At 39.5% G+C, this 12174-nt stretch overlaps 1 protein-coding gene across 3 annotated transcripts in view; it reads left to right on the top strand.

Moving 5' to 3' along the window:
* The window catches only part of ITGB3BP (integrin subunit beta 3 binding protein), a 48687-nt gene that overhangs the window by 6668 nt on the left and 29845 nt on the right, over positions 1–12174 (top strand). For all 3 annotated transcript variants that reach the window (XM_089515334.1, XM_089515332.1, XM_089515333.1), the window contains exon 4: positions 3514–3649. In XM_089515334.1, coding sequence (XP_089371460.1) covers positions 3514–3649 — 136 coding nt within the window. The remainder of the gene's footprint in view (positions 1–3513; positions 3650–12174) is intronic.

Below are 12174 nucleotides of genomic sequence, written 5' to 3'. Positions count from 1 at the left end.
TTGTTGGGAAGAAAACTGAGACCATCAGCGGACAGCAGAAATGTAGTATTGTGAACACATTTGTTTTATAAAATGTGCTTGGAAAGATTAATTTCTGGATGTCAACTGTCAGTATTAGCTACTGGCCATACTGGCTTGGGGATCCCTTGCTGTGCATTTCATTGCAGTATTTTTCAACACAGGGTCTACTTTTAAAACAATTAATTTTTATATATAATTTAAGTCTCTGGGAAACTGGTTTGAGAGTTGGAATATAAATAACCTGGATAAAAATCTGTAAATCATTCAGCACAGCAGCAGTTAGACATTTTTTACATGAAGTGTATTGGCTGGATTCCAGTTGAATGACATGTTCCTATTGATGAAGGAATCATGTGTAAAGACACCACATCAGTTCTGTATCTCCCTGGGGCCTGGCAGGGGTGATATGGCTGGTTCCACATGATTCTTTTATCCAGGCATTACTGATGCCACGTGGGATCCATTGGGACCAGAAATGGGGCACATTGGCAATATTTATTGTAGATTTTCATCTGTGGATTAGCCCAAACATGCCACAGGCCACTCAGCTGAATGGCTGCATTATAATTTGTTTTTGAAGCTTGGCTTTTCATATCCCAATCTGGTAAGCATAATTTTGCTTTCAAAAACATCAAAATGCTTCTTTCAAAACTAGAATAACTGGAACTTTATCAAAATAGTTTGGTTCTTCTTTACGGCTGTTTCCCAATAGGACATGAATAGGCAAGCTTTTTGCCACCTAAGGGCATATACAGTGGTTGCTGGTGGATCAGGACCTGCATACTAAGGAGGTGGGGTGCAAAGCCAAATGTAGCAGTGAGTTGGGTCCTGGGACAGTAGCAGCTATGGCCAAGGTGCCATCCCCTTCCCTTTCATCTTCTCACACATACAGTCAGCCCTCTGTATTCATGAATTTTTTTATCCACGGATTTAATTATCTACAGCTTGAAAGTATTTCAAAAATATATACATTCCTATAAGCAAACCTTGATTTTGCCATTTTTATGTAAGGGACACCATTTTACTATGCCACTGTGTTTAATGGAACTGTGTTTAATGTTTAATGTTTAATGGACCTTATCTCTCCGCCTCTACTGCCAAGATCCTGGTCCATGCCCTAGTGATCTCACGACTTGATTACTGTAATGTCCCCCTGGCTGGGCTTCCTCTTTCTCACCTCCGTCCTTTAATCTCTGTTCAGCATTCAGCCGCACGCATTATCACTTCCACCCACCGCTCTGACCACATCTCTCCTGTGTTGGCATCCCTTCACTGGCTCCCCCTCCGTTTCCGCATTCAGTATAAGCTCCTGCTGTCCACGTTTAAAGCCCTCCATGGACTGGCCCCTCCCTACTTATCAGACCTTCTTTCTCCTCACCTTCCCACCAGGGCCCTCCGTTCTGGTAGTCAAGGGTTCCTGTCTCAGCCCAGGATTTCCTCTGCCCCATCCCGGATTCGCCCCTTTTCACTCGCTGCTCCTCACTCCTGGAACCTTCTTCCCCCACAAGCAAGAGCCATCACTTCTTTTACCAGCTTCAAAACGGAGTTGAAAACCATCCTGTTCAGAGAAGCGTTCCCAGGCATTGCATAATTGTCGCTTACTATTTGATGTTCTTGTGGTGCCTGTTTATTGAACCATTTCCTGTATTGCTATGTACTGTATATGTTTTATCCTACTTGAGAGTATGTATTTTACCTGGAAAATGATTAACCATCCATTATGAAGCCTCGCCCTCCCTCCAGTCCATCTGCCTTGGTCCAGACCTTGGAGGTAGAGAGGAACTGCTGGACCTCTTACCCTTTCCCTCCACCACTCCCTTCTCCTTCTGTGTCATGTCTTTTTAGATTGTAAGCCCAAGGGCAGGGAATCGTCTAACTAAAAGATTGTATGTACAGCGCTGTGTAAATTTACAGCGCTTCATAAATAAAGGTTAATAATAATAATAATAATAATAATAATAATAATTGAGCATCCACAGTGGAGGGAACCAAATCCAGCTGATATTAAGGGCCCACTGTATATGCACAGATATACACACATGCCCCTGTCTCATACACACACACGTGCACACACACAGACACATACACACAATTTCCCCTCCCAGCCTATTTTTATTTATTTATTTATTTCAAGAATTTATGACCTGCCTTTCTCCAACAGTGGGATTCAATGCAGGTAGTGCATCTTAGTGCATGAGGGTGGGAAGATTTAAATCCTCTCTATATGATGAAATTACATTGGCCTTCCCATCGTGTTGGTCAGCTGGACAGGGGAAAAAGTGAGGATGAGTCTCTTCTCATAGTCAGTATTTTCCATTTAAATTGGGGTTTAACTTAAGGTGAGGGAAGTGTGATCTGTGATTATTATTATTATTTCAAATACCCCCTCGCAGGTGAGGGGAGAAGTTTTGCCACTCCCCCTCATACCCCCGGCCATTTTAGCCCCAAGAGAAGCCTTTTTTCAACAGGAGTAGCCTGGATGTTGATGTTATGGTTACTTCTTATTAGGAAAATAGACTTCTCTTGTACCTAAAATGTCCCACTGCAGACAAAAATGGAGCAAAATCTTTCACATGCCCCTTGGGGGTATTAGCAGGCATTTAGGGACAAATTTCTCTCTCCCTGCCCAATTCCGGTGATGGTGGGCATATCTCAGTGGCATTAACTGACAACTACCCACCCCAATTTAAACAATGAACTTTGGCAATAATGGTTTGGTGGGCTGACAGGAGCACGTTTGTGCTGGAGAGGCTGGTGCACAGGAAAAATAATCTTTGTGTATAGTCCTTTCCATTTATATTGTGCTGCATTTAGCAAGCCAATAGATCTGTGCTGGAGAAATGTGCACTGTGTGTGCGTTTGCATAAACCTTGGGCCATTTAGAAAGTTTAAATTTATTTATTTGAAAGTGAGGGCTAAAGGTAATTTCTTATTTTAATATGCTTCTGATTTTCACTAATGTGATAATTAGGGGTGAGCAAAACCCATAATTTTGCTTCCCCTCATATGCAAATATTGGCAAATTCTGGGTTTTAAAAAATTATTTATATGCCACTTTTCTCCTAAATTGGATCCAAGGCAGCTCAGAAAATAAACTAAAACAAAATTCTCACCCATAACAGATTTCTTCACATCTATTATTATATTTTCCCTTAATCAGAAATGGTTAAACTTTCAAATATGATGCCTTCTTTTAATCTTTTGGAACAGATAAGTGGGGTTGAAAAACATATTATTGTTCTTACTTGGCTCCAGTATTAAATGTCAGGCCCATATTGAGCGCTAGAAACAGTTCTTTACAAACATCCATCCAGATTTTGAAGGGTGAGTGAAAGTATATAAAAAGAGGTAAAAAGAGGCATGATACTGATTTTTCATTTAGGAGATTGTTTGAGAAGGGATTGTCATAGTGGAAGGAGAGAATGTGAAGATGCCTGTCACAGCATTATTTTGGAAAAGTATCTTGATTTGTTATTATTTTTTATTACTTAGAGGCCAGCAACATCATTAGTGAGCAGCAAGAAAAATCTCCAGTCTTATTCACCGACAACAGGAACATGCCTATTGAGTCCATTTTCAAGTCCCAAGAGCAATAATGTACAAGAGCACAGAAATGGCCTATCAAATGGTTAGTTGAACATTCTCTTCTACTTACTGCAGAATTTTTCTGGTTATTGACCAAATCAAATTCTTGATCTGTAATTTATATCTTAGCTGGTAGTTCTTTTAGCCTGAATGTGAATTTGGAGCTTTATGGGGAAGTCAAAGCTAGGAAGACATATGTAGACAACTCATCCCTGACTGGGTTTGCTTTCTTTTGCTCACCAGGGAATTAAAAACTTAATTGAAAGAGACATTTTTTCCCTAGAAAAAGTGGTTAGAATTTGCTGGTTCACACACTTTTGTGTTGCTTCCTCTTCTTACCATTTGCAATTTGATCATATCACAAGGTTAATGTTGGCATTTCTTAAATTAAAGAACTATGCTGCTCTGTAATGATGTCAAGCCATATTTTAATAATGTCCAGCACTGCATTAATTTATCGGCACATCTGTTACTGGGCTTGTGTAAATCATATAACCTTTCATGGAAGGTCTATATCATTATATATGCATATTTTTCCAGGTTTATGCAAGTTCTTTCCACTGTATTGCATATTATATTCCACTATATTCCACTAATTTTAATGGTGTCTTCTATGCATCACCTCAGCATTCAAGAAGATATAATGAAATTTCATACAGTTTTTTCAAGGCTGTGCCTTTACTTGTCTGGAAAGTGCATTAAAGGACTCACTTCAGTCAGTCAGTCAGTCAACCTTTCTTAGGCATACACTTGATGGCTTGGTACAAACATTTTAAAGAAAATGTCTCTGTTCACTTTCAGCTCCTTAACTGAATGGAGTCTTAATACTGTTGAAACTCTAAAGCAGTGGCTCTCAGCCTGTGCTACATGTACCAGCAATGGGTCACAAGTCTTTTAGTTGTAGGGAAAGGGTAATATCCAAAAATATGGCAATCTTTTTATTTATATTTTTATGTTATATAGTTAGTGTCTCAATAAAATTAATGGTCAGCAGTTTTATTACAGTTTTCCACTACAGTGCTCCTGCGACATATGTGGGCGTGCCTTACGCAGTTTCCAGCTGTGCTCCGGAAAAAGTAAGAGCACGCATGCCTGTGCCACACGTTGCTGCAGGAATGAGACCCATTATCTTTAATGGGGCTTGAGCATCCGTGGAATTTACCTTACGTGCGCGCGTGTGTGTGTGGAATGGATCCCCTGCATAAGGGAAGGGACCACTGTACTAATGGAACATTTTTTTAGTCAGGGTTTTTTGGTGTGTTTCTTCCCATCAGTACAGTGCACCCACGCTATAGGTGGGCACCCCATACGCGGCTTCCTGCTTATGTGGAAGCCGCACAATTGGGAAAGTGAATGGCACGTGCCCAAGGCACACACACTCTTCCACACCGCGAGCACAAGCCCCATTTAATCAAATGGGACTCAAGCTTACGCGTTTTTTGGCTTACGCAGGGGGGTGTCTGGAACAGATCCCATGTGTAAGCCAAGGGACCACTGTACTACTGTATGTCCTCAAACATTAACATAAATGATACATATAATAACAGTGCCTGTAAAAAATGCTCTTTTCAGAAAAAGTGGGCTTCTGTTTCTATATGTTGAGACCTGGATACTTTGACAGAATGATTGGTGGGACTTGGATAAAAATAAGGTTGAGAAACACTGCTCTGAAGTATGTATTTTTAAAGAAATAACATGCTCTTGTGGATGCAGAAGCTTAAATATTCTGATCTGGACGCTTATATGGTCATACTTTGTCCACAAGCAATTAGACTCATTTTCGTCTAATTAGGAAAACTCAAATGGGAGTCTGCTGGGCTGGAGAACATTTCATATGTAAGCTACTTTTAGATGTTTCAGTAGATTTTTTATTTTATTTTATTCAAAAGTAAAATTATGCATATATGAAGTGAAAGAACCAGGTCAGGCAAGCCTTCCTTAAGTAAACAAAAACACTGTGAACGTTCTACAGACCTCTTGAAAGCTTCTCCCAAACTTTATCCAGCCTCCACTTTTCTTATGAAATCCCTTTTGGTGCCCAAATTTATACACTTGTCTCTGCACATTTGTGGTTTTGACTTTTGATGATTTGATCATTCACAGATTTTGTTAATATGTTCTCTCTAGGTTCTCCAGTGCAACTGTATGGTCAACTTTAACCAAAAGTCGCACTGAAGGACCTAGAGATTCCTAGAGAGAATTCTAAAGAATGAAGCAAAGGAAAACAATGCCAAAGGATTTACAAAATTCCTGAAGGCATGGCTATGGGGACTGTCACAATGAAATTTCAGAACTTACCACTACATAAAAGTGAAGCAACAAGGAGTAACAACTTTTATCTTTATAATTTACAATTTCATAGGCATTAATCAAGCTTATTGTAGTCTTAACACTCATAGCTGAGCCAAAATATAAGTGGTTGTGCCTGCTTTTGCTGCTTTTCTACTCTGTGCTAGTGACTGCTAATGTTCAGGTAGTCTTTTCTGAGACTACTTTCATTAAGGGAATTAGAGTTTTTATCTTTAAGTGCCACCTTATGAATAGATGATAGTTCAGTGAAATATGGAATTACTCCCCCGCCCACAAGAGAATTCATTAGAAATTGAATTTGGCTTTCAAGATGAAAGAAGTTTCCTATTCCCTATCCTTGTACTAAAGTGTAGGTTAATTCTGACAGATTGACTGATATCACTCTCATTCTTAAGTGCAAAGTGCAAAGAAGGTGGGTAGGGGAGACACCATCCTTGCTTTGATGTAAATAACTGTAATGATATTATATATATTTTTTCTTTAATGACTGATCAGTTCTAACTCCCATAAATTGTTTGTAGAAATGGAATCTTAGAGATTATTCCTTCCCCCTCCTGCCCAAGACTTTCATTGCAACATGCATTGCAATGACCAGACAAATCTCATAAACATAGTTGATTTGGGGTGTAATTTCTCTCAAATAGATTCCATGCCATTTGGAGTGCTTTCTTTTCTCAAGTTTCCCCCCACTTTCAAAAATAAATATTTTAATTATTTGATTACTGTATATACTCATATATAAGTATAGAAATTTTAGTCAAAAAATTGACCCCAAAAACCTCAGTCAACTTACCCATGTGTCTATGTAAGTAATTTACTTTAACTCTTATTAAAAAAGGAACCATCCCCTGGTGAAAGGCAAGAGTATAATCTGTCCTGGCATCACTGACCCTCCTCTACTATCTCATCCATCTAGCCTTTAGTGTGAACAGAAACAGTTATGCCTCCTGGAATTTTGTAAATTCTTTTGCATTGTTTTCCTTTGCTTCATCCTTTAGTTCCTTTATGAAGGTGGACTTCAGGTCACTTGATCATCTCTTCTTCATCTGAAAACTGATCATAATGCTTTTTAGCATTTAAAATAATGCCATATACAACTTTAAATCTCCAAATTTTTCACTTGATAGATATGCATCTTTTGTTTATTCTTGAACCAATAATGTATGAGCAAGGTCATATGGATTTTGCTTTCACCACTCATATGTGGGTCTCAGTTATTGTGGTATGCGCAGATATATGTGTAAGAGAGAGTGAAAGAGATCTGTTGGGATTTTCCTCCCCACTTGTCTTATTTCTGACAAAAGGTGTGTGTGTGAGGGGGGGGGGATGCCTGAAGGAGTGAAGTGGCTGTGTATTGGGATGTCAAAGGCAAAGGTGAGTGTGTGCTATATTTCCATATTGTAATTAAATATGGGCATAAGGGAACAGTCCTTTTGCACATAAAAAGAGAGATCACATGTTCACAGCTGACATTTAGATGGATAATTATTCAGCAACGTACAAAGTAGCAATACCTTTCCTTTTCCAGTTTCATCAAGCTACAAAATGGTGGCAAGATTCCAAATTCTCAATAGAAAGCCCCTTTTCCCCCTGTATGTATTTCAGTATGAAGTTGTTTTTCTTATATACAATTGAATGTTAGGATTGATTTGTTACTGATATGATATAGATATGAATGTAGTTTTATAGTTGTGTTTTTTATTATAAGAAATAGTATATAATAGGCAGTTTTACATCTGAAACATGTTTTTAAAACTCTGATGGTATGTCCCATTTACTGCTTCCTCATTTTATGTGGCCTTGAGTCTTCACATTACAACTGGATAGAAGTTCAATTCATATCTTGTGTTTTACTTTTTCATAAAAAGTACAGTTTTTACTGATCAAACCATTTTATGTGCCATGCACATTAAATAGTACATTGTGTGATGAATACAGTTCTTGGACTTGGAACCAAAGTCCTGTTAAAGTAGACAACAGAAGCTTTGAGAGTTTAAATTTGGAAGCTTTGAACTTTTAAAGGTTCTGTTGAGCTTTGCTAAGTAAATCTTTTTTATAACTTTGCAAAAAATATTTAGAAAATAATGACTGCCAAGGAAGATCAGAATTGCCTATTCCCTACAATGGAAGAGTCAGAGTATGTAATTCTGTACAGTATATGGGAAAAGATTTCACTATCAGATCAATTCTTTGTAAAAGTCCCAAAACACTTTTTCATACCTAGTCATATTTGTCAATAGTAGTACAAATAATTCTTCAATAAACCAAACACCACTGGTGTAGTGGCATGTTTTGAAGTGCAGTCACTTCATGACAGTCACTAGAGCACCAGACCCTCCCAAGAGTCCAAGAAGTTAGGTGGCTGCATCAATCTTTCTTTCTGCCTATAAAATTTCTAGGAGTTTTTGTTTCTGTGGCAAGCAGGTGAAAGCGTGACCATTCAAGGTGCCTTACAGACGGGCCTAAGTGGCACCGTCGTTGTGCCAGGAATACACGTGAGGGGCGGCGCTTCCGGACGCGCCTTGCCCCTCGTGCGTATTCCGTACGGCAAGATGGCGGCGCCCTATACAGACGGGCGCGGCCATCTTGACATAACGGACGCACAGTGTCCGGATGTCTAAACCCGGAAGAGCCGTCGTGAGTGCGCGCTTTGGCACTTGCGGCGGCTGTTCCGGGTTGCCGGAAGGAGTGCGATTTCTGCACTCCTTTTTTGCAGCGCGGAGGAGTCATGCGATTTGGCTGCTGCGGCTCCTCCGCGCTGCAACTGGCAGTGGCCCAAGACTGCCCCTTTTGGGCAGTCTGTAACGGGCCCAAGACATCCCAAACAGTTTGGATTGCAACAGGAGTAGTTCATCACTCACTCACTCACTCACTCCCCACTCACTCACTCACTCTATTTATGCTCTGCCTTCTCCCCAAGAGTGAGGTTCAGGATTATATTTAAAATGAAATGTAAGTTCTTGACAATATATTGCTACAGGGAAAAGCTGTTGCCCCTCCATCTACTCTGAAGGTTACAGCTAAACTCTGAGGGCATAGGTGGGTCCAGAGAATTGACCATTGAGGCTATAATACCTGGTATCAAAAAGACCCAGGACTTCGACCCTGTAAATCTTGACCACACTGCAGTTCTGAGGAAATCCTTTCCATATGCTCAGAACCACTTTGTTTTTTTCAAGATGTGTCAGGATATTCCTATGAGGTTACAAGTTAGAGCTATGATGAGTCATGACTCGGTTTGTTCATATTTAGAATACAGTCCAAAAACCAGGGTGAGTCCTAAATCCATACAGTCCACTGAGAGAGGCTGGGAGAAGGAGGGAGGGAGAGAATGGTAGCCTTGCAATGCTACATCATGGCTCTTGTTTTTTCATCACCAGCTGTGACTCAGATCACCATTGGTTGTGACCCTTGATTGACATTTGTCATGATAAGTGACCCTTCATTAGAAATGTACGTTACACTTAAAACCTTTTTTATGCAGTGCTGCCTCAAGTTAAAAATATTTGATAGTATGTCTTGGTAACCAGAGTTACTTCTGCACTAGAGTTGCTTAATGTTGTTAAAGCATTGCTTTTCAACAGTTAGATGTGAGTAGAAATAAAATGATGGTTCCATTCCATAAATTAATATATAATTTAATTATTTACAGATAGCTTTACCTTGCAATTAAAAAAGAAAAAAAAGGAAAGGTAAGGAAACCAATAATTAAAACCCTCCTACCTTGCCACAGAAACAGATGTCTATAAGACATTTTAAAAAGGCAGTAATTTGAAGGCACACAATAACAACAACAGTAAAAGAGATTGAAAATGTGATTCATTCCCCCATCTATGTTGCTAGATAAGAAGATTAATGGACAAAAATCTGACATTAGAAATGACAATACCCAAAAACCAATTGCAGAACATTTCAACCTTCCTGGACATACAATAAAGAATTTACAGATTACAGGCCTTAAACAAGGAGATTACAAAGGAAGACTAGAAAGAGAAACAGCTGAACTGAATTATATTCACAAATTCCAGTCCACTATCAGAGGTATGAAAGTTGACAATAGTTTCATGGTGCACTACATATATTAATACAAGAATCCTGGTGCTGCATATATAACAAAAGGAGTTTTGAACCCAAGGAAACTGACTTTTGGTAAGCAGATGTATTGCTTTCACACATCAACTGACCACTGTAAAGATCTGAAGAACTGTATTGCCTCACTTAGCCCTTTTGAAAATTTAAGTCAAGGGACACCATTTTCATCTTTTTAAATGCTGTTACATTCTTTCACACTCCTACAAGGATTATAAATATGCTTTACAACATAATGCTTTAATATCACTGTGTACTGCATCTGTAGAAGTGGGTTTATATCAATGAAAGCTCATGCTAAAAATGAAAAGCAATTAGTTTTAAAGGCGCATTACTTTTTTCTCCCACTCCCTTCCTCCTTTTTATTCCCCCAGCCAGAATTAGTGGGAAGCAATAAAACATGATAAACCTGCCAAATGGCTATATTTTATTGAAAGCACTGGGTTCAGAAAAAAACATGGTAGAGTTTTCTTATGTTGCAACTTATTAGGAAAAATTCCCATAAATCCGTTTCAAAACTCACAGGAGAGACAACACCAGATAACATTGTACTGTAACAATTTCTGTCAGCTGGATGCTTGGTAACATGTACATAAGAAAAAGATGCCAATTCCACACAGAAAAGGGCAAGGCTGGACACAGTCCAATAGCAGAATTGAAACACTGCACATGTGCACTTGATTTGCTCCAGGCTATAGATTATGCCTGTTTTGCATGTTGGTTTAGGAAAAATAAATATAGCAGCTTTCAGTCAATTTGTGTTCCTTGAAGTGGTTCTGCCTGCCAACACTGCCACATAAGGCCACCTGGGCCCCTTGGCAGAGAAAAATACAAAGGGCATCATGCCCAAGGAGTCTTAAACCAGTCTTGCTGAGTATTACTCAGTAAAACAGCCTACATATTTTGCAAGTAACTTACCCAAGATCAGAGTTTCTCACCAAAGCCAGACAAGCTGGTTTTGTCAAGTCGATTTTTGTTGGTCTGTGTAGGGACAGCTATAAATTGAATGTAATTAATAGAAAACCACACAATACCCAAAAGTATTGAGGGCTTCATCAAGTTCACAGGTCCAATTCTCCACTCTCTTGAATTTAAGTGTGTTGTCTTGGCTCAAGTTCTGGACTAGGACTTGGGAGATCCACATTTTTTTCTCTATGCTGAGTATTCCAAGTGAGGAAGAAGATAACCAGGTATACTACCTTGAACTCACTGAGGGATATAGATGTAATAAATTAATAATTCATCCCTTCCCACTTAGGCTCCTAAAAATAGTACCTAGAATGAGTGCTGGTTCCTTTGAGTCCTTGAGCAAGATGCTCTCGAGCAGCCACCCTCTTTTTCTCTTGATTGTTGGTGCCATTGCCTGTTCACTGGTCTCCTTCTAGGCCAAATCCATATCATTTCCTATAACAGTGGTTCCCAACCTTTGTTTTGCCTTTGGTTTTGGACTTCAGATCCCAGCTTGGTCAACAGTCAAGAGCTGTGGGAGCGGAAGTCCAAAAAATGACCAAAACTGGAAGAACAAAGTTTGGGAACCACTCCTAAAGGATGGTGACAGACAAACAGAGACAATGACCTTTTCCCCTTGTTCCCTTTCTTGCTTGTGGTAGATAGATAGGGGGGCTGTTGGAACATGCAGCTCTGGGAATTGACAGTTGATCCCCTTCTGTGGTGTGGGTTTTAGCAGTTGCCCAGTGATATAGGCCTCACTAAGCTGGCTAGAGCAAAAGGTAAGGAGTGGTTTTGCCCCTCTACCACATTCTGGTAGTTTGGGGACTAGATAAATGATGGGATTTTAATTTTTTAGTTACTTCTCGGCAAATCTTCACAATGACCCGTTGAAGTGAACAGATAAAAACCAAGCTGCCTTCCACTTAATTTTCTGGTGGTGTATTTGGCATGACAGCTTGATCAGCACATCCTTTGGCAGGACATTTGTAAACATCTTCTCTTGTGTACAAGATGAAGCTTAAGACAGTATTGTTCAGCTTCTTGAACCTGGTATATCTGTTAGCTTGTGCTACTTTGCTGAGTCTCCCAGCAACCCACTGATAGCAGCCTATTTGGCAGGCATATAGCATTGTACATATCAGGATCTGCGGATTGGGGGTACTAATTCAAGACTGAAATTGGAAGAGAACTAGATTAGGCCCTGTCAGACTAATCCTG

This window comes from Sceloporus occidentalis, unplaced genomic scaffold (assembly GCF_023333645.1).
Source record: "Sceloporus occidentalis isolate IW3139 unplaced genomic scaffold, rSceOcc1.0.p SCAF_3, whole genome shotgun sequence".
Taxonomy (NCBI): Eukaryota; Metazoa; Chordata; class Lepidosauria; order Squamata; family Phrynosomatidae; genus Sceloporus; species Sceloporus occidentalis.
This window is presented reverse-complemented; position numbering and strand designations above follow the sequence as displayed.